We start from the raw sequence: 24,236 nt of genomic DNA, 5'->3' as shown, positions 1-24,236 counted from the left end.
GCCGCGTGATGACAAAACAATAATTCGTTGACCCAGTAGCATGGCTCATAAGTCTTCTTTTATAGAAGTACTTACTCTTCCTATATTTATGATATTATTATTATTTGCAGTGTCTTTAAAAAGACTTAATAAATAATTTATCTAAATTTAAGATCTATATGATATATTAATTTTTAGAAGTGTTGTGTTATTCTATAGAAGAATTATATAAAATATTTATTATTTGCTTTTTCACTAGAATAAATATAATTCGATCATGACCATTCACTAAAGTTAACGTGAAATTTTTAGGCAAAATCTTTATAAACTATAATTGCACAATAAGTGTGAAAATTTTCTCAAAGAATCTTATATGTAAACATAGTTTATCTCACTCTCTAGTTATCTTTGACACAAAGCTTTCAAATAATTTCTAGACTTTGATAAAATATCCATAGATTAAGAGTTAAATTAAATTAGTGAACAAAGTTATATAAGACAAGTTGAAGAAAACACTTGGCCAAGTCAAAGGCCCCTAGATTAATGAGATTCCAATTGCAATCTCCAATCATCGATTAAAGAAACACCTTTCTAATTAACATAAGGAGCAAACTTCATGATCCCTATTTAGTTCGGAGAATCCTTATGCAAAAGACAAAACTTTGATGAAGTTTACAATGATGACAACTAACAAATTGGTCTCAACTACGACGACCACAAATACTTAATCCATGAGAACATTGATAGACCAATAAATGATCAACCTTATATACAAGGTACGTGAAGAAACTCATGTGAAAAAGGATAAAGTACAAGTGATATATGTCATGGTTAAGAATGTCAAATGTTTTTGAAGATTTCTATTGGAAAAGTTGTAAAAATTGTCTAAGCAAAACTCTGGTTAGGAAACTTTTGTGACTCACCTCTCTTTCTTGAGAGAATACTTAGTCTACTTTCCACAATATTTTTTTCTAGAAAACTTTTATGCACCACGCAATTAGCAATTTTGGTGGTCCCAATAACAACTTATGTCATCCATCGTCAAAAGCCCAAAGATTGTTACATTATTGCATCATCACGCCTCCTCACCGAAAAGGGAATCACCCACTACTAAAGCTCGATAAGATGTCATAGAGAAGGCAACACTCTAACGAGGAGCACAACGAGGAGAATTGTTAACTTGATCTGCAAATACGAGAAGAAATAATGAAACAAGTTGTATGGTGATAAAATAAGCAAGTAAAGGAGTAAGCTTTTCACAAAGACGACTTGGCGAAATCTCAAAGAAACAAGGAGACAAACTTGAAGGAAAGTTGTCACCTAACTTGATGACCCTTACTTCACAAATGATGCACTTTAGAAAAGATCATACAAGCTTGAAGATCTCGGTGACAAACAAATATCGAGGACATGGAATGCCACTTTAAAGATGCACTACAACTGATGTTACATATAGCAAATAATATTAATATTCTAAATATAGGTCGGGTAGGTTTGTAAGTTCCCTAAACTCAAAAGTTAATAACTATTACATATGAATCAAATTATTAAACGAACGAGTTTGGATGTTATTTTTAGCTCATGCTGAATTATCCGCATTTATAATATTTTCTGGACATTAGATCGGCCCATCCTTTGGCACACGGTTTGCCATACCTTATATTTTATTTTGAATTTTCATATTTACCAAGGTAGTCATGTTTTTGGACGCTTAAATTATTCTTGTGTTAATAACATTTTTAGACATTCATGTTTGAATTTACTAATTAGTCACATATTTGGATGCTCGGTTATACCAACTAGTCATATATCTAGACGCTCATGTTTTTATTTACCAAGTAGTCACATATTTGGATGCTCATGCTCGAATTTAGCGAGTCATCACATATTCAGACTTTTATGCTCGAATTTATTGAGTAGTCACATATTTAGACACTCATGTTTGAATTTACCGAGTAGTCACGTATCCAGATGTTCATGCTCAAATTTATTGAGTAGTCACATATTCGAATGCTCATTTCTAAAAAAGAGCTGCGTACATTGTGATTTTGTGTTAGATTCGGAAGTGTTAGAACTCATACATAGTATTTTACATAAATAAATACATTGCTTTACGCAACAAATAACCTAATTTACAAAGAATGGAAAGGGCCTTAGAAGGCAACATGATATTAGGAAAATGAGAACAAAAATAGTAAAAACAAGATTTACACCATTGGACATGTCCCACCAGCAAACTGTGTTGTGTCGTGTGCATGAATCAAAATTTGTGCAATCCCTTAAGAGTGAATGAGTTATGAGACTCAAACATTCCAAGACCCAGTTTTGTTTTGGGAAATCATGGTTGCTGAGTGCTGATCTCTACTCCTCCAGCTACTCTGAGACTCATTGAAGAAACTTGAACTATCTTGGCTCCCAAAAGCCATCCTTCTAAACATTCTGATCTGTGCAGATTGCTGTGCAGAATCAAACACCGAACTCTGCCCCGGTTTCATTCCATTATTCAGATCCGTAAACTCGTCTAAGGAATCTAAAGCTCTCACCACCTGCCAACCACCAATGCACATTTAGCATCTTCAAAATCACAACAAATATACATCTTCATGCTCACCTGCATTGCATGCTCTATACACACGATAAACTTACCTGACTCATCCGTGGCCTCTTCACCGACGAGTGGCGTACGCAGGCTGCAGCACCCTCGATCATCCTGAACATTTCATTTCTGTCGTAGTTCTTTCCCAGTCTTGGATCCACCAAGATTTCAAAGTCCTCCTTCTCAAGTGCTTCACTCAACAAAGGCCGAGCCTAGAAACAAGTTTCTTAATTATTAAAATGAACAGTTTATAGGTAATCCATTCCCTTGTCCTGTTTTCTTTTATAATCTTTACAAAATGCATGTGATTTAAAATAAGGTAATCACAAGTTCCTCTAATAATTCATCACTGCACAAAGAAAACAAGGAAAAATTGAGCTTGCTTGGTTTGCTCTGTTCACATTTTCAGGTTTATGTTTTCATTGATAATTGTAAAATTTTTACTATGGTTTCGTTTTACTTCTGGTTTTCAGAAATTTCAAACGATGGAACCAGAAATTTTAAAAAAGCTATGCATAATAATAATCAAAAGAATAATGTAACTCACCCATTCAACCAGACTCTCATCACCGATTGGTTGAGATGCATCTACAGGCTTCCTACCCGTAATTAACTCCAAAAGCACAACACCGTAGGAATATACATCAGACTTTTCCGTTAGTTTCCCACTTGTTGCATATTCTGGTGCCATGTACCTGTCAATTCAGACCATTATTCCTCTCAGGTATGTAAACTCACAATAGGAACACTTCATACTTCACCAATATCCAAAACACTCTAAAAGATTTATATGCCATAAACAGCCTTAAAACAAAGGTATAATAGATCAAAGATCAATAAATAATATCCACACAAAATACAGTCCGAGAGAGAAAAAAAAATACTATGAAAACGTTTCCATTGGAATTTAAATTTCGTCAGATAAGAAATGCAGATAGTCAAACTACATAGTAAAATGTAATGGCTAATAATAAGAAAGGATTCCAATAATAAACACTAAATTATGTGACTTGAGCAACAATATAACCTACCCAAAGGTTCCCATTACTCGTGTTGTCACATGTGTATTTGAATCTAATGCCAGTTTTGCAAGCCCAAAGTCCGAAACCTGATGATCAAAATGTCACAATAAAGAAAATAGTCTGAGATGCTGATGCAGCACAAGCTGACATTTAAGTGTGAATCAATTTACTTAAATGAGTTCATCAAAAAATTTCAAAATGTACTCTCCCATCAGATGTACAGGTTAAAAAAGCTTACTCGAGCTTCATAGTTGAGATCAAGAAGGATGTTTGATGACTTAATATCTCGATGAATAATGCGTGGATGACCTGATAAAGTAATTAAATTGAATTAAGGAGGTTAAACAATTTATTATGCTACGAAAATCAGAAAGATAAAGGGGAAAGCACATAAGTAATTATGAATGTGCAATCAACAATAATGCAACCATGTCTGATGCTAGCATCTTAAGTGGTTGCAAAATTTCTAAAGAACTCAATGTCCTTATTTTAAAATAAATACTCCAAGCATCTAAGGAGCATGTAGTACCATGGAAACACCTTGTCTTCAACGGATGATAACTGTATACATGGGAATACTGAAAAAAAGAAGAAACTTACAGTCTTCATGCAGGTAAGCTATTCCTCGAGCTGCACCAGCAGCAACCTTGATTCTGGTAGGCCAATCCAGAACTGGTCTATTTTCGCCTGAAAAAATGAATAAATTTACTGGTCAAGTTTTAGATCAAATTTTAGGTGAACTACGGACAACATGATGATGGGAACTTACTCAACAACCTAATTGGATTATAAATTCAGGTGCAACCACAATGATGATAATAATAAATTCAAGGAAGAACAACATATTACGTGTTTCTACTACCACAGTAAATAGATAGATGTATTATCCAATATTTTTCAATATTTTTAAGTTCGCTACTAAACAAATAAAAAATAATATAAAAAAAGGATTTAAATAGTTTGTCATCACATAAATAAATGATATTTATTTCATAGCCCATCAAAAGGGATAACAAACATATACACTCCACAAGGCATGGAAACACCGTATCATTGCCACATACTTGTGCAACAGGACCGACATGGTGACACCTGTATGAGACAACCTGTGTTTGACCTTAACTACATATCCTACAGAAGTGGGCTGTATCCATATTTTTTTGTCATGGAGGGATGCAGCATAGATATGACATGGAAATTTAAAAAAAAAAAAAAGTAGCATTGGTCTGTTTTAAATATTTCAACAAATTTCAAAAATAAAAAACATACGTAAGGTAGGGGTGCTAACTAAGGTCAATGTAGTAAATCATTTTGATTGAGCAAGTAATTGAACATGGTCTATTTGGATGAGTTCATTTAGGTAATATTTTGAAACATGTCAACAGAAATGATGTTCCATGTTTTATGGAAGGGGCTTACAAAATAGCCGATATTGTACATATGACATATATCTAGATATTGCTAATATTGAAATTCATTTATAATATTATAATCAAAGAACCTTTTTTCCTTAAATAGTGAACTATGTGTGTGCTGTCTATGTCATACAAATTTAAGAAACAACTCTAATTTTTCACACCTTATTTTCTACACCCGTCTCTAAAAATGGGTGTCAAACTCTCATCTAACCGTGCAATCAATATGTATTTATCTTACCATGGAGATGGTAATGAAGAGTATTGTTGGGAACATAGTCATATACAAGCAATCTCTGATGTTCAGATATACAGTAACCAACCAAGGAAACCAGATGACGATGATGCACACGGCTGATTATCTCAACTTCTGCCCTGAATTCACGTTCCCCTTGCCCACCACCTATTTTGAGCTGTTTCACAGCTACTTCTCTTCCATCTACGAGTAAACCTTTATAGACACAACCAAATCCACCTTCTCCCAGCAAATTTTGTGCCGAAAATCCATCTGTAGCTTGGATAAGTTCTTCATACGTGAACCATGATCTCGAGCTACTTACTCCACCTGCTTCTGATGGAGAATACACAAAATCACTACCAGATCCACTACCTGCTACAAAGTTGGCTGGAGACTGTGGCCTCAAGAATAAGGTACCTAGAAGAGAATACCAATGATTTAATACATAACATTGTAGCCCAATTAAGATGTTACTACAAACAAATACAACTCTATGGTGTCATGCCATTTAAACATAATGCAACTACGATTCCAAAAATTTTCAGAACAAAGTCCAACAACAAACATCCTGCTTAATTTATCTTGATCAGTTAAAAGAAATAATGTAGAAACCAAAGTTGCACCGCCAGCAAGGAAGTTTGAACCAATAAAAGGCTTCAAACTTCCAAAACTGTCAGTCTGTAGTCACAAACCAATTCTAGCATCTTGCAACTGAGTTTAGGGTTCAATTAATGAAAAATAAAGACATTGTTAATGTCATTGATTTGAATACCAGTTCTTGGTCATATAGCTAAAGATGCATTTACACCTTTATAAACTAAAACCACCCATTTTCAAGTATCAATTTGTCGCATTTCCCGAAGATGGCAAGCCATAGTGTAATACGTAAATGAACTCAATATTAAATTAAGAGAAATTGGTATTAAGTGGTAATGAAGATTGATACATTGACATCGAACTTCTGGGTTTGAGTCTATGATGAATATTTTAAGAACCAGAATTGTGGGACTTCTCTAATTCATAAATGAAGTATCCAGGAACCAGAATCCATTATATCTGGATCATCTAATTCGAGTATAAGGCTCTAGGAAATATCGATAAATCCTTTCGTATTTATCTTAATAAAAAATTATCAACGTTAACAACAAACAACATGCAAGAACCAACAAGATTATATTCCCTAAGCCCTAATAGTTGGCAATACATGATGCAATACCTGAATTGTGGGATGAGGTAAATGGAGAAGGAGCAGCATAACCGCCTCTTGATCCTTTTTCCCTCTTCTTCTTCTTCTGTACAAACCACACGGCCATAACAAGAAAACTGAGGACAATAAAACCAACTACAATTCCAATGGCGACGGATCCTCCAGCACTTAACCCACCTGAATGTGAAGGCGTGTTGTTTGTAGCTATATCGTTAGAACCATCATTAGTTGGTCTAGCAGTGGGTTTCTCAGTTGGAAGAGACGGCAGTGGTACCGGCGGACCCCCAACGGCGGTTTCATTGGTTGGGGGGTCAGGCAAAGAAGCTGGAGGTGAAGATCCTGAAGGGACTGAAGGAGTTGATGGCAATGTGGATGGAGGGGGAACATCAGAAGAAGGAGGCTTAGGAGGAGATTGAGAAACTGATGGAGGAGGTGCATGTGAAGGAGTAGTTTTGGGAGGACTTTCTTTCTGTGGAGGAGTACCAGTGGATGGTGGCCTTGGAACATTGGCAGGAGGAGGAGGAGATGGTGAAATTAGTTGAGAAGGAGGGGAAATTGTAGCGGGAGGAGATTGGGGAGGAGGGGAAACAGTTGGTGAAGATGGTGGAGACAAAACTGGAGGGGAAGGTGGAAGCTCAGCTGGAGGAGGGGCAGTGGTGGTGGCTGGTGGTGAGGGGGGAGATGTTACAACTGGTGGCGTTGGAGATGCTGGTGGTAATGGCGGTGGAGAATCCGGTGGTGAAGGAGGGGGCAGAGTTGGTGGTGGTGGAGAAGATGGTGGAGGAGAGAGTGATATGGAAGGAGGAGGGGTTACAGGCACTGCCTGAGGAGGTGAAGGAGGTGGAGCTGAAGGGTCAGAGGGAGATGAAGGAGCAGGGGAATTAGGTGTTTGATTGGGCTGGGAAGAATTGAGAGATGATGGGGGGTTGGAGGAATTGGTTGGAGAAGATGAAGAAGGTGGTGGTGATAAAATACCACCAAGAACAGGAGGCACTGCAACAGGGGAAGCATTTGGAGAAGGGTTGGTTGAAGCCATCACTGCACAAATCTTCCCTCAAAAGCAAAATGTACTAGTTAAACACTTCCATCACCATTCCTCTGATACTTTCTCAAACCACCATCACTCCAAATTCCTATGCTTTCCAGAAACAAACTCGACACAGCACCCCAGATCAAGCATCAACAAAAAATTTCAATTTTCAGATCAACCCATCTACAAGCAATGCTCGAATTTCTTCAGAGAAAAAAAAAACACAACCACCATGACCCAATCCCATAAAAAAAACACTTAACTTTGGCAAAGAGCAAAAAGTCAATACCCACAAACAACTTTCAAGAAAGCTAATACTTTAGTGAGGTACAACAGCTGACAAAAAGCAAATTCACAGTGGGGGAAAAAGAAGTCCAGCTCGAGAAACAAAACCTTTTCGCAAATCAAGGAGCATCTTCCAACATTATGACCCAGGTTGGTCACTGGTCTAACCCACTTGAGAGAGCAAAATACAGCATACCCAGATCTCCAAAAATCACCAATGACCTAAAAATGCAACCTTCAGCGATATCTGAAGAGAGGGTGTTCGAAAATTTCATGTACAGTTGGCCATGGGCAAGAAACGGAAGGTTCAGAACTTCATACGAAAAAGCTGATTTTGTGGAATATGAGAATAGTTGAACACAGAAACAGACACAGCACACCCCACAATTAGTGCAAAGGAGAACGTGGAGACGACTTTCAGAATAGGCTCCGTTTCACACACTCTCTATGTCACTCCTTCACTCACCTCACATGCACTGCTGATGGGAAAAGGTCGTGTCCCAATTGAAAATTCAGAAAAAGCAATCATTAAACCATATGATTTTATTTTGTATTACTTTTTTGAATTCGAGGGACCAAAGTGCTTCTGATGTTGTATGCTGTCACTTTATTTTTTGAAGGGAAATCCCACCACCACTAGCACATTGAAATGGTCAAATTTATTAGACCTATGACAAAATTTGACATTCCCTTTTTATTTTAATAAGTTTCTTTTTATGATTTACATTTTAATAAACTTTAAACAATAATAAAATATGTTAGAAAGTGCTAATAGCATTATTATTTTTCCTTTATTCAATCATTAGTTTTATCGTTTCAAGAAGTATAAGCATTCTGTCATTAGCAAAATTCATCAAAAAGTATAAAATAATTTGACTAGCAAATTTTGTGACTTTTAATCAACTTTAGATTGTGTTAGAACTTGTAACCTCTTCTCTTATTACCATATATTATAATGTTTCATTTAACATTTGTAAGTTTTTGTTTTCAGTATTTTGTAAGATTCTTTACTATTTTGGTGAAGACATTTAATCCCTCTTGTGCTTAGATTTTTTCACTATGTTGGTTCTGAGGAATAATACTTCTTGTCATCACCACAAAACACCATCTCCCTTTTGATGGCTTAAAAAATTCAAAGTGTCTCAAAAAGTTTTTATCTATAATCATAAACTAATCAGTAGATAAATTTATTCGTAATTATAAAATCCCCTTTCAGTACTATTGTAGCTTTTTCATTAAGATTTCTCATCGAAAAATAATTAAAATGAATTACAATGACCAGCTGTTTCCTATAAAAGAATGATGATTAGAATTTATTATATATAGTTGGAGAGTAGTGGCATGGAATGTTGCAGTTATTGGCTGTTATTGAGTTATGGTTGGTCTTAAATATTAAATATAAACTATAATAAGTGAAGAAGCAAAGCAAAATATTATAAAAAAATCTGTGTTAAAATATATTTTTCGTTTATTATATTGTGTGGTGGTTGGTTGTTGGATCACAAGGTCATCATTTCTTTAAAAAAAAAAAAAAGAAAAAAAAACTGCAAGAAGGGAAATACTCTTAAGAAAGCACAAAATTCTTGAAAGCTAAGTTTACAGTTTGTTGAGCTAAAATATTGTAAAAAGATGGCTAATTAGACTTAGAAGCTCTTTTGCCAACTTTTCAAAATGTCTAAAGAGAAAATAAAGGAAATAAAACTATTATTACTTAAAAAAAAACTTATTTATATTCTGTGGTAGAGTTTGTTATTGTTCTTTTTTGCTTTATTCATAAGATTTCAACGATTTATGCCTTATATAAATAAATTGTACCAATTTCATTTTAATCGCAGAATTTTTAATATAATGTGAGTAATAATTAATTGTCCCTGGTGAATGTGCATGGAGTTGTTTTCTTTAAAACAATTAAATGGACAGTGAAAATATTGAGAAGTATTAAAATATTCATTTTAAGAAAGAAAGAAAGTTTGCATGAACAATGAAATAGTTTTCATCGAGTAAAATGTTGCACATGGAAAAGACATTCCTACGTGCTTAAATTAGTTGATAGCTTTTTTTTATTAAAACGTTTGACTTCTAGTTCATTAAAGTGTAGTTTGTAAAATCCTTGTTTTGTTGTGTAAATTTCTTTTATTTACAAAGTATAATTATTTTGCTATTTAATTGCTTGCTATTGTCATTGGTTGAGTTTAAATAATAGTGTTACAATTATATATTTTTTCACGTAATTCGTCAAAAAGATTCATAGAATGTCGCCTATAAGAAACATTAGAAGTTTAAATAAATTAATAATTTGTGCACATGAAATAATGTTTTGTGAAACTTTAAATACTGAACATGAAGCTCAATAAAAATAAAGTAGGTAAAAATTAAATTAATTAATTAAAATTCAATTATTTGATTAGGTATTGATCAGGTTAAATCAATTAAATAATTGTGTAGTGTAAATGGATAATAAGATTTTTTTTATTAGTGATATAGATATTAGTTGGATTATATAATTTTTTTCTTGTGGGCAAAAGACACACCCAGTCCATTTTGGGCTACACCACCACTACCTGAAGATTGATCCATTTAAAAATTATCCAAAAGGATTAGAAAAGAGAAGGAATCTTCACTGTTAAATTAAAATTAGGATAAGAATATTGTAATAATGAATAAGTATAGGAATAAAACATCAATAATATTTTAGTGAATATTTTTTATTTAATATTAAAAATTAAATGTAATACCATGGAAAAGTAACTTCTAGTAGTAGATAAATAGCATACAGAAACGAGGTAAGGAATGATATCAGTGAAAAGTTTAGAGAAGAGACATATAGAATATTTTATATGTCAAACTTATTTACATCAACTTAATACATTGTTTAACACATCTATTAAACATAAATAAATTAAAATAATGATAATGATAAGTCGATCGACGCTAAATTTTTATTATTCTACATTCATTTTGATACTATTTTCACTATCTTTTACTCTTTCTTTACTTTCTTTTCTTTAAATATAAAATTTAATTATTATTAAGACCATATTATCTCTATAAAAATTGTCAAACGGTGTCAAACCTTCACTCCTGAAAAACTGTATGAGATGATATTTATTATTTGATGTATCCGAAGAAAATGTTTTAGAAACATATAAGATAATATCATATGATATTAGAAGCATCTCGAAGTGAGATTTTGGAGATAATTTTGGAAACGTCAGTGACTATATATATAAGACAATCTTTGACACTTCTAAGATGATGTTACACTATTAAATAAATACTTATTTTTTCTCTTATAATAAATTATCACATCATTAAAATGTATTAACCTTGAATTCATAGAAGAAGAAAAAGTCTTCCACTTGGATTATCAACGTCCAGATAAACCTATAGCTATTATGAAGTTTAGTTAAAGAAAAATATAGTTATTTTGTTTTTAGTTTAGAACAAACCATTCATGTTTAAAATATTGGATCTATTAAAAAAAGATTTATTAAGAAAATAAAATATTAATAAAACCTGAATTCAATCATGTAAAAGATTAATACAACTTTTTATCAAGAAAACCTTAAGACAATAAGTTCTTCAATCTTTAACTTTATATGATGTTCTACTCTTTTATTTCTATGCAACATTAAACTTAGATTCACACTTAAAATTTTAATACTAAATACTATATTGTTTTTTATTCATTAAGATGTGGACTAAGAACACTGTAGATAATAGTAAGTTTATTCTAGTTTCTAATACAAATTAGTTCCTAAAAGATAAAATTATCTATAATTTTTTTATATCTTGAGAGTGGATCATGATTTCTATGAAATTTATTTAAGTAAAAGTATTAAGATAATCTCAATGTATCTATATGATTATGACCAATTTTGATATAATAAATTAATATTTTAAAGTTATTAAAAGTTAATAATATTTAGTTACATGTTAAATTAGTCGATAATCAAAACTACATATATCTTAAACACCTAGTAATGTCTTCATGCAAAGTTGACTTCACTCAACAAATGTTTTTCATTCAAACATCAAAAATATTGCAACTAACCACAATTTAACTTTAACAATATTGTAATATTCCAAATTAATATTACAGCACGTTGCTAAATTCTGAGCAAAATAATAATTTGATGGAATGAACTTATTAATAAATCAATATGTAATTGTCGGCTAGATGTGTCAGCCTGCTTGCAAGTTTTGTTTTATTCTTATAATTTGACATTTCCTATTCGCATTGTACATTTTGTCTCATTTACTTTACACTGTTTAAAAGAATAAGTTCACATATTCAAAGAATCGATTCTAAACTTTTTCATAATAAATTTAATATTTACTTTATAAAGTATCATAAAAAACGACTTTACTAAAAGATTACTGACTGGAATGAAGATTTAAATATTCTGTAACGATAAGTTGGGTACTTTTTTAAAATGGAATTGATAGCTATCATTATCTATTATTCAGCATAATACAAAAATATCTTATCTGTTTAAGCCACGTGTTAAAACTTGATTGGAGCTGTTCCAGTTTAAGTAGTGATGTTAAGTTTGAGTAATGATAAAATTAAGTGGTTGATCGTAAGAGTGTCCATTTTATTATTAGAGTTTTCGTAATATAATATTGAAATATATTATTTATAATAGAAAAAATAAGGGTTAAATATGTTTTTAGTCCCTAAACTATTGACCGTTTCTGGTTTTCGTCCCTCTTCCAAAGTAAGGTACGATTTGGTCCTCAATCTTTAAAAAAAGGTTCGTTTTAGTCGAAAAAACGAACGTTTTGAGGACTAAAACGAGGACTAAAAACAAAAATTTGAGGACTAAAACGAACGTTTTTCTAAAGAATGAGGACCAAATCGTACCTTACTTTGAAAGAGGGACGAAAACCAGAAACGGCCAATAGTTTAGGGACTAAAAACATATTTAACCCAAAAAATAATATTGATATAATTGAGTACTTTGAACACATATGAGACGTTGCTAATTGAGCCATCCATGGAATATTTTGCATTCGTCCCTTCGTCTAATTTATCCCTCTAAATACGTCATCTTCTTTTGAAGCGTGAGAGTTGATAACTCAGTTAACTATTATACTCACTTCCAAATATTTTACAATTTAAATATATAGCTTTCACTTTATTACTTAACAAGATTTTGTATGGCATACCAATATTTTTTAATTCACTTAAGTATTATTTTATTCTCTATTTTCATCAAGTTTATTTAATATATTTAGTATAATTCTCATTTTTTTTCACGTTCAATTAGATCCTATTTAATCAATTTTGTCTCATATTATCCTTTTTTATAAAGATGTTAAATTGTTAACAGAAGAAAAAGACATTATTTGTTTTGCTTAGGTGATCCGTTTTTACCATGTGAGTTGTAATATTTTTTTTAATGTTGCACCATTTTATCGCATATGAGCTGTTATCTCAAGACGGTCAAGAGTTAGCACAATGAAGGAAAGAGAGATAAGACCCCAATGGAGTTGCAACAATTTATGTTATTCATAAGTGAACGTATTAGATATAATACATAAGTCTATTTTTAGAACAATTTGTCACTTTAGTAAGTCTTACAAAGAATTATCAAGAACAAATTTCTTTAAGCAATATATATATAACGTTCAAATTTAATTAATCTAACTTTGCTTTTCATAAATTTGCCTGCACCGTCTATTTTCCTGAAAGCATGGGAATTTTAAATACTCTTTATTCTCTTCTATAACTTAAAATATGTCAAACTTAGCACTCACCCATGTTCAGTTCAGAGACACCGAACTTGTGCGTAAGCTACATATCCATTCATTTGACGAAATAACCCTATGTTATTTTCTTAAAATGAGACCAAAGTGAATACATGTAAAATGGGAAAACGAAATTGAAAACATCATCACAACATTAGAATAAAAAACTTATTTGGCAGTAAAATCCCTTATACATTGTATTGTCAGATATTTGAGAAGGAAAACAGAAAAGACACGAAGTGATCCCTTCTTAAACTTCTATCATCTGATTTCAAGAAATTATGTACCACTGATACAATTTTATACGAGAAACATCTTGACTATCTCCTACCATTACATGTTATCTACCGCAAAGTAGCATACTCTCCTATCTTCTTCTTTTGATAAATCATTAAGTAGTAGCATATTCCAATCTCAAATTCTCCTATAGTAGAAAAATCTAAGCCAGGCAGCAATCCAAACTACCTTATCAATATGATTAATATAAACTAGTTGAATATAATTCATTGCCAACAACCACAACACCAAAAATAAGGGCCTGAGTTGAAAAACTAAAATAAAGACGTAAAGTAAAAAAACCATCAAACCAAAATTCCTTATAATGCTCAAGTCGAAATACAAAATCCATATAAGTCAAATGAGATCAAATCGACAGAAAGAAAAAATGTCCGACAGGGTTTCGCACAGCATGGAACCCTTAACTCCTACAATTCAATGATCCAGAAAAAATGCTACCTTGGAAAGCTTAGGCAGTGGTAGCCGCTCCTCTCTTCCTGGGTGCAGCCTCGGTACCTGATTCAAAATCACCACGTTAGCCAAAACCCTAAACCAATGCCCAAATTTAAACAATAAAATAATCAACCGATTATACCCTCTCTGAAGCCGCTCTTGAATCTGCGAGGCACGTGACGCAGGTACCTCATCCTTCCAGTTCCAGTGGTCTTTCTCCTAATAGCCTTCACGCTCCAGTTATCTGAAACCATCGATCAGTGAAAACCGAATCCTTAAACAAACCCTAATTTGAAAAAAGTAAAAGAGTTACATTTTCTAGTGCGCGCTGCCGGGAAAGCACAAGCAGCACACCGACTCTTCTGGAGGTGGAAGCTGCGACGGCCGCATCTAACACAAAGGGTGTGGGTCTTGTTTCTCCTTTTACCGAAACTCCCTGTTCCCTTCCCCTACACTCATACAAAATCCAAACACCATCAGAATCAGATTCGTAACAGGTCTACAGATAATAGGCGGAAAAAACGATACCATTGTAGCAGCAGAGCAGAAACCCTAGTTTCTCTGAGAGGAGAGTACTTATAAGCGTGCCGGGACAGCGGTAGGTTATTGTTTTTGTATGGGCCTTCAGCCCAATTATATAGCGGTGCAAAAACAAATAAAAAAAAGGTGAAATTAATAGAAATAGAAAATATGAAGAATGTAAGCTCTATGCTATCATTAAATTCAATGAGATAAATTTATGCTCTATTTAAATGAGATTAAATATAAGTTATATGCTATTATTAAATTTAATAAGATAACTTTAAGTTATACATATAAAATATAAAAATTCTATATTCTGTTTAGATGAGATAAAATGCTATTATTAATTTTAATCTAATTGAACTATTTGTTAGCCGACGAACTTATGGGCTTTGGTGTTGGAGCACTTTTGCGAAACTTGATTTCGGCCTTCTTTGCTCAGTTTTAAATGCTGAATTAAAACTGAGGTAAATGGCATTGCATCTTAAAAAAATATCAAAACAATAACAACACATAGTTAACAGAATTAGAAAATAGTGAACAATAAAACCAAAATTTATTTTTTATTAAAATAAAATGAGGTAAAAAAAGAAAATAAGAGTGGTTTTAGTTGTAATTTTGTTTGTAAGAAAAGTTAGTAAAAGTCATTAAAAGATATGTGGCTAAAAAACATATTGGTTAATTTATAATTTAGTAAATTTTTATTGAAAAAAATCAAGTGAATAATAATGAAGTTCAACAAAGTAGATGTATATTTTAAAAAAAGTTAAATTATTCATTGAAATAAATTGACTTTATAATACTCAGAAAAGTAAAAAATTATTTTACTTTTACTTTTGTTTTTAAGAATTGTTAGTAAAAATTATTAATAGACGTGTCGGTAAAAAAAGTATTGGTTTATTTTACAAATTAATTGTTAACTATACTTTAATTATATAAATATATATTTGTCAACTTTAATTCAAATAAATAATCTTAAATCATTTCAAACTAATGAGTTTTTTTATTAAACAATAATTTTTCTCCCTATTATTTTTTCATTTATTTTTAAACTATAATTTTAATAACTATAGATTCAATAAATTATCATCATAATAAATTACATTACACTTGTACATTTTCCATTTCTCAAATAATTTATTTTCCATCTCCTACCCTTTAATAATTCAAAAAAAAGAATGCATTCCAACCATTTAATTATACAAAATCCAACCATAAATATAAACATGATTTGAATTCGGATCTCCAGAAACTAAATTGCGTCATAGAATGTGTCATCGGGATAATTATAATGCTATCTTATATAATAAAAAAGTGAAACAGTGCTACCCAAAAAGTGAAACAGTGTTATTCCAGAAAAAAAAAAATCACACTTTGTATTAAGAATTGAAAGTTACCGATTGACTAAAGAGATAATATGATTTCATAATACCTACAAATATTACTTAAATTGTGTTCTATAAAATTGAGTTAGATTTAGAATGAACTAATGTGATGTATCCTTGACAAATCCGTGTAACGAAGAAATAAAAGATTTCAGAGTTTTCAACTTATAGAATAAAAGCTCATTCCATGTGTCAATGGGGCCAGGCAAGCACCAATGAACACAATCACTGTGCGTGTTCTTCGTTTCATGTCCCCAGACATGGATGTTGGGATGTCCATCAGGCCTACGCAACATGATTTCAGTCGTGTTCAGCATCAAAAACTTCAAACCCCTCTTCCTTCCTAGCTTTTTCGCTGCTCTAAACTCCTCCACCTGAACCTTGTATGTCTCAAAAATGTAACCATCAAACTTCATTTCCTCCTTCCCATAAGGCTTTGTCCTCTCACAACTCCCTCCTTTGTTCCACTCAGCATTCTCGAAGTGTGCAGGCGAGAATGTTCTCAAAAATGTCACCCCCTTGAACCCTTCAAGGTTCAGTATACTTCTGAGTGCTGTTCGGAACGCTTTTCTGTATCCGTAGTAGTGACTCAGGTCTGTGATGTTGCTTTGCTCACACTTGTGGCACCCTACAAGCTGTCCTTTTTCATAGAACAATGCTGGCCGAAAGAACCACTGCCCAGCTGAGATAACGACAAAATCGAAGTTTTTCACTTCACTCCACGATTCGTCTGCCCTATCTAGATACAGATTCGTGATGAGGCTGCTGTGGACATCGTTGGTTCTCACCAAAAACGGGGACCAGAGTGTTACAACTGTAAAATTGTAATCTGCGTAGAACCACCTTCTGAAATATATGGGATTTGTATCATATCTACTGGAAATATCCTCAGGACGAGCCACCTGAAAGAAAGTCATGAAATCATATTTTCCGACCAGGACGAGGACTTTCTTTCAGATATGCATGTTTTTGAGTAATGAAAATATGTACGGAACTCATCAACACATTTGCTATACGTGCGTTATACAACAAGTGAAAGAGAGTAAAATAGTACTTTGCCCAAAGGAGACACAAAGCCTCTTTCTTCGGTTTTTGTTCCCAAAAGCAACCAGTACTTTTCTTGTTTGTTAGGAAATAGCTTTCATGCATGGTCACACAGTAAAAAAGTATAATTTAAGGATAGAAAAATTCAGCTTCTTCAAGTAGAAAGTTACACTGTGGCATTGATTGATGAGTGTTCTTACTTACAGGACTCAGGAGGCACAACAAAGAATTCATTTGATTTCTTCCGACGGAGTCTCCGACAAAGGCCATGGACTTTCCTCTGACAATCTCTAAGAAAAGGGTTGCATCGAAGAGTGGAAGCTCACATTCATCAGGTTTCCACCTCCATTTGAGAAACTCTCTATCAGGTCTCCCAAACTTCATGCAGTTTTGCTGATCCAGTATCAAATTACAGGTCTCGTTATCATAATAAGGTCCTTTACTGTACGGAACCCACTCCCCAGAAAACACGTTGCATCGTTTCATCTCTGTCACGTTCAAATCATAGCTGCTTCTATTAACATACACCTTATTAGGCGAGGAAAAGCTAGAGTTTTTAGGAGAGGAAAAGCTAGAGTTATTAGAAGGTAAAAAGCTAGAGTCATTAGGAGATAAAAAGCTAGAGTTTTTCCTAAGAGGAAACGGCAACATGAGGATGAATAGGGTGAAGGGAAGAAGGATAACAACACTCTTGAGAAGTTTTCCTGGTGCATACTTCCCATTCCCATTGAGAAGTTTCATGTCTCTGAGATCAAATCTGCTTCAGAAGCTTTCCGGAGATGGTTTATATATATACGTACATATATCTTGTATTTTGATGTGTGGTTAGAGTAAAGGTAAAGAAAATTCAATTGAACCAGCACCTATAGTGGCTTGGAATATTCATATTATGTATTTTACGATAAGTCATTGTTTTTGGCTAGAGTGATCATTACACATAAGGATAAACCCTATAAATAAATAAATCTTGTTCTTTTTTTTAAGGCATTCCAAAGTATGCAAAATCAATATTATTATATTAAAATCAATACAAAATGTATATATTAGTAATTTTGTGTGAATTGGCCGATAATACTTTAATTAGCATCGGACGCTAATTCTTTATTATTACACTTTAAATAATATACTGTTATTTAATTTTTCTGCTGGGGCCAGTTCATACTATTTTATCTTTATCTTATTAATAAGACTAAACATAGAAGCAAAAAAGAGGGAGAGTCACGAAATGGGACACCTCTTAATATGGAGAGATACCATATAAAATTGTGGTACTTTTTTACTCATTTGTCATGTGCCTTTGGCTTTGGTCATAGTGTATTTTTAAAAGGAGAAAAAGTTCAAAAATCCACACATATGCATGTTTCGTATTGTATTCGAGATGAAAGATGTAAATGTGGTTGATGATCGAAAATGTTATCTCAACATTTACTACATTTACTAGGTTGATGGGATAACACAACTGATCTTTGAGATATAAAAGCTAGGATAAGATTAAGAAACAAAATATGAAAGGTAAATTTTTCATATTAATTAGTATCTATATCCAAAAATATATGTTTAATTTGTTTTACATTAATTTCAAAGTGAGATAAAAACAAAGATTTCATATGTTATTATCCTTCGTTCTAATCTTTTATTACCATTATTTATATTATATGTTGTTTTATTATTAAGGTTTTCTAGTAAACTTACTTTAAAGAAGATAATTATAATTTACGGAAGTTTGTTGGACCTTATATTTTTACAAATTTATTATATGTTAAATATAGAATGTAGAATTTTTTTATAATATTGAGTTTGTAAAAATCATAAAATTATCTCATTTGTGTTTTATCTTATGGGAGTTTGGTGTTGTTTGTGAATTTCATATGTTGAAAAGATTTAATATTCATAGGTTTCAATTTCTCATCTTTCTTTTTTAATTTGTATTGTACATGAGTGGAAACATCCTAATGTCTCATTCTTTTATTTATATATTAATTATTGCTAATTAAAAAAATATGATGTTTATAATAATTAACTTAAGTACTTTTTTATTATACAAACTCGAAATATACATGGTACATGAATCCTATATAACAAAAATATTTATGTCCATATGAGTATTTTCAGATAAAATTTATAATAGATATTAAGTATTTATTATATGTAGATAATAGGTAACGAATATTTCAATACTGGTTTATAAATGGGTCGAGTAAAGATATTATATTATACATACATACGCGTATTTGTTATCCGCAAAAAATAAAAATAAAAATTTAATTTATATTTTATTAAGTTAAATTAATTAAAATTAAAATTAATTTATATTTTATCATATTGAATTTAATTAAAATTAAAATTTAATTTATTTTATATATTTTTTTCTAATTTTATTTTAAAAGTGTATAAAATATATTTTTTTAAATATTCATATGTATTCGTGGGTTGTAAGGTAATTTTTAAATGAATATGTACACAGACGGATAACAGATAAATTTTTTGTTTTAGATTGAACAGTGAATAGACATTATCTATCTGTGTCCGATCCGATCCGGTATCATCCCAAATCTAACGAATGAATTATAACTTAGAGTTTTTTCTTTTTAGTTTTAACGTCTTCTTCAATATAATATTTATAATTTACAGGGTGACAAAACATCTCAAAACCCAAAAAAATTATGTCTATAAGAAAAAGGTAGCCATATGTTCAAGGTTAGTTACTTTCCTTTGCTATACAGTCTTTGTCGTGGTAATGGTAGGACATGGCACTTCAAATTCTGAAATAAAAAAAAAAATTAAAACAACCAAGAAATAGACATAAAGTAATAACCATGCTCAAAAGTATATGTGGCACTTGACACCACAAGCAAAATCATTTTTGAAAACCATTAATTTTTATATATTCACATAACTACTTAGTAATAAAATATCAAAATATAAAGATAATATAATAATTATATAAAAATTAATTAATCAACATTAAAAAAATAGTTGTAAAGTACTTATATTGAATAATAAATTGTCAATCTATCGTAATTCAACATTAAAAAAGATGGATGAGGAATTAAAGGAGTGTGGGTGCCAAATTTTGGATATTCATATTTTTAAAAAAATATTAATTATAAATATTAAAAAATAACAAGATATTAGCCTTAAGTCCCTATATATACTTTATCGTATACACACATTGAAAATGAGATTTTATGCATAGAATAATTGGACCACATAAAAATAATTATTGCAAAACATTATGAAAAAAAATTGCTTTTACAAATGGTTTATAGTGCGTGGGACTCCTCTCGAAGACATTGGTCAATTTATGCAGTTTTAGTTTCCATATGCCATTAGTATGGAAGGAGTGGTTGATTAAAGTTGAGAGAGATATTTATAGGCAATATTCAATGATATTTTAAGTATGATTATTTCTTAAAAAGTTCAATTTAATTAAAATATGTTTAAAATAGAATTAAAAATAGTCTTATAAATGAAATTTACATATATAAAAAGATATTTCAAAACTGATTTTTTTTTTATGCAAATAGAGATTGCTACATTTTATAACTCATTTTTTTGTGAAATTGAGAAAATAATGTGAAGATATAAATAATGAGTTTCCATTATTGTTCTGAAGAAACTTTACGGAAAAACTAATTGAAAACAAAGGAGTTGCCAGCTAAGGAAGAATAATGTACAAGTGAAGCCAAAATCCTAAACGCCACTTGTAAGTGGTCCTCCATGGTCTCCAAAATATATATATATATATATATATATATATATATATATATATATATATATATATATATATATATAACAAAATTATATATAAATCAATTTTTATATTTTTATTTTATTATAATTTTATATATTGATATAAATAAATTTAATTTAAAATATATAAATGGATGGAATTTATAAATCGATTTTATATAGTTAAATTAAATTTAAAATTTTAGAATTTATTGTATTGAAATTTTTATTTATTCCACCTATTATACTATTCGTTATTAAAATATTGATTATTTATTGAATATTTTTTTTCTAATAATTAAAATGTATATCTAATTTATAAACTGATGTTGTAAAATTAAGTTAAACTTAAAATCCATTCTCTTACCCTTCATAAAACCTTCCAAAATAGCAATCTCTATTTCATTTAATTTACACCGAATAATATTTCAAATTGATGCTGCTGCATATACTTTAAATTAAGCCTACAGTTTGTTTTATTAGTTTAATCTGGATTAGCATAAGCCTTTACAAAAATATTCATAATTTAACTACAAAGCATTTTCTTAGTTTTTTTATTCTGAAAGGAGACGACACTGACAAGATTTAAAGCTGATAATGAGATATAAACTAATTGATATAGTAGATTTAAAATACCACCTTTAACAAAAAAACAAACTTTAAAATAATATATTTATTTTTCTTTTATTTCTATATATTTATTTTCTTATCCATTTCTATTTAATATGAAATTTCAACTTAAATTTAACTACTACAATCTCTTCTTAAAAGATAAATCCCTAATATGAGTCTCTTTCATATTATCCTTCAACAAAAAGGCTTGATCAAATGATTAGTAATATGATAAACTTGTTTATTCATATTACTTAGTAACAGACATTTTAGCATATAAACTTAAGCAAATTATATATACATATAAACTTAAGCAAATTGATCAAATGGTTATATATATATATATACACGATAAAGAAAATGTAGCAATATTGTGCTTTAAAAAGTGTTTGTGTAGCATTTCAAAGGGTTCAATCGATTACATAAAAGAGGGTGCCACGTTTTTGTTATGGGTATCATCAAGACAATAATATGCAATCATGAATATTAGCCACTTGTTTTGCTTGTTTTTGGTAGTATTAACAAATGACACTATTTGTAGTATTTGATTGCATATGTACCTGTCAATTTATGGTCCCCGTGTTATTAATATTTAATATCCCACATTATACTAAAATGCTATTTTTTTTTTACAAAATATAAGCATAACATAAAGTATCTATGATATATTACATATTTGAAGCTACTATTTAACTCTAACTCTAAGTGTATTAAATAATTAAAACGGGGTGAAAGAAGGTTGTTGGTTGAATTCTCCTACTAATAATTTCGAGATAGTTTTGAAAAGTTTATAAGAAAAAGTTGTAGATTTAATTAACTCCTTCCACTTAATACTAACAATTAACATTCTATATCAAAAAATAATTTACGTATTAATTGAATACGAATATGATTATAGATAAGATAATATTTGATCTTCTTAATTTATTATTAGATAATATATAAAAATAAAAGTAAAAATGTGATAGGAAGATGAAACCTACCCTCATTGTGACATAGAGAAATATCAGTAGGAGCTTATAACCATCTGGATTCATGTATGACACACAACAATTATATAAAAAGAAATTGTAATTTTTATAAAGATTCAGATTTCTTTAGTTTCTAAAGTTTCTTATCTCTATGTTTAATCCTCATTTATGTTTCTTCATCTATAGCTATATTTTGAGGGTTAAATTTTGTTGTACTTTTGTAATCCATTTTTGGTTTCCCAACTAATACATGTAAATAAAATTAAACAGTGGACTGAAAAATAGAAAAAAAATTATTTTTTAAATATTAAAATTGTAAATATATATTGTACTTGTCGAGCGAGCAATGAAAAAAATGAGTTTTATAGACTTTCTGAATCTTCTATATGTTAAGTATTTTTCTTTTCGTCTCCTTTCGATACCTGTCTTTCATAGACGGATGGTAGCGTGCCTACATGGATTTAAGTGAACCAGTAGTCCATTTATCTCATGAGTTAGTTGTTTGGTTCAAAATGACTAAATTAAAAAATAATACACCATTAGAGTATGACAGGCTGGGTTAAGGTCACGTAGAAAAAGGTTGACTTGTGATTGGGTAGGAATAGGCCGACTTGTGGCCATCATGCCGGTTTGTGACCTGGTAAGAAGAGACTGGCTTGTGGCAGGTAGGCAGAGGTCGACTTGTGGTGAGTAGAAAGAGGTCGGCTTGTGACCGGATAGGTAAAGGCCATCTTATGGCAGGATAGGAAGCGGTGGCCAGGTAGGAAGAGGTCGATTGTAGCCGGGTACACAGAACTTGCAGATTTTTCATTGCATTATGCATGGCCTATGATACTCGACCACTTACTTACCAGACCACAAGCCTACCTACTGCTACCCGACAATAGACCTACCTCTACCAAGCCAACCTCTTCCTACCTAGCCACAAGCTAGTCTATTCTTACTTAACCATAAGTCGACTTGTGCCTACCCAGCCATAAGTCGCCCTAATGTTATCTGGTCACGAGTTGGCTTGTTCCTGCCCGACCACACACCGAGCTGTTCTTACCCGACCATAAGCCAGCCTTTTTCTAGCTTTCCCTAATCCTGTCTATCATACTCTATTGGTGTATTATTCTCTAACTTAGCACATTCTAAATTAGACCACTAGTGCATGAGATAAATGGGTCACTGACCCACCCAAGTCCATATAGGTGAGAGCTCAAAAACCATTAATTATCCTATATATAGTGCACGAAATGAGACAAATAGTTTATATTCATTTTTACAACATGAATTGTTATTTAAAGCACTCGAGCATTTTTTACAAATCCGTCACTATCTGTCTATGAATGACGAATACCGAAAAGAAGACGAAAAATACACTTAACACATTAAAGATTAAGAAAAAAAGTCCTTAAAACTCATCTTAAAGAGTATGTTTGGCTTCGTAAATACATATACCATTATTTTAAATAAATAAAATCCTTCTTAAACTAATAATAACCAACTTGTTGAGTCAGTTTGTACCCTCTAATAATTTCTCATAAAATTGTGGGCTTTGACTACTATTCTTCTAATATTTCAAATATGATTTTCAATTTCATATTTAATGTAATGCTATATATTCATACGAGACCGTGAAGTTCTCTTATTATGTTATCATGCTACAACATCATGTAATCCATTAAATAAGTTCTAACATAGTCAATAGATAGTTAAGTTTTTAAATTTAG

The 24,236-nt window shown here is 31.2% G+C and overlaps 3 protein-coding genes across 3 annotated transcripts; all 3 read right to left on the bottom strand.

The window, feature by feature from the left end:
- Positions 1-2,123: 2,123 nt before the first annotated feature.
- On the bottom strand, positions 2,124-8,292 carry LOC124846213 (proline-rich receptor-like protein kinase PERK8). Its single transcript, XM_088113395.1, has 8 exons — positions 6,467-8,292; positions 5,254-5,667; positions 4,198-4,284; positions 3,836-3,906; positions 3,607-3,683; positions 3,123-3,270; positions 2,626-2,787; positions 2,124-2,525 (listed from the first exon to the last, which is right to left on the bottom strand). Exons 1-8 carry the CDS (start codon positions 7,491-7,493, stop codon positions 2,283-2,285), a joined length of 2,229 nt encoding a protein of 742 aa, XP_087969521.1. The 5' UTR covers positions 7,494-8,292; the 3' UTR covers positions 2,124-2,282.
- Positions 8,293-14,096: 5,804 nt separating this feature from the next.
- Positions 14,097-14,919, bottom strand: LOC148199247 (large ribosomal subunit protein eL37x-like). Its single transcript, XM_088113820.1, has 4 exons — positions 14,784-14,919; positions 14,569-14,704; positions 14,398-14,499; positions 14,097-14,318 (listed from the first exon to the last, which is right to left on the bottom strand). Exons 1-4 carry the CDS (start codon positions 14,784-14,786, stop codon positions 14,272-14,274), a joined length of 288 nt encoding a protein of 95 aa, XP_087969946.1. The 5' UTR covers positions 14,787-14,919; the 3' UTR covers positions 14,097-14,271.
- A 1,184-nt stretch (positions 14,920-16,103) lies between these two features.
- Positions 16,104-18,149, bottom strand: LOC148199246 (protein trichome birefringence-like 19). Its single transcript, XM_088114396.1, has 2 exons — positions 17,411-18,149; positions 16,104-17,064 (listed from the first exon to the last, which is right to left on the bottom strand). The coding sequence occupies exons 1-2, from the start codon at positions 17,945-17,947 to the stop codon at positions 16,264-16,266; spliced, it is 1,338 nt and encodes a 445-aa protein (XP_087970522.1). The 5' UTR covers positions 17,948-18,149; the 3' UTR covers positions 16,104-16,263.
- Positions 18,150-24,236: the final 6,087 nt, after the last annotated feature.

Source organism: Vigna umbellata, chromosome 4, assembly GCF_029865625.1.
Source record: "Vigna umbellata cultivar VRB3 chromosome 4, Vumbellata_1.0, whole genome shotgun sequence".
Taxonomy (NCBI): domain Eukaryota; kingdom Viridiplantae; phylum Streptophyta; class Magnoliopsida; order Fabales; family Fabaceae; genus Vigna; species Vigna umbellata.
Note: the sequence above shows the minus strand (reverse complement) of the source record. Positions and strands in the feature narration are given on the sequence as shown.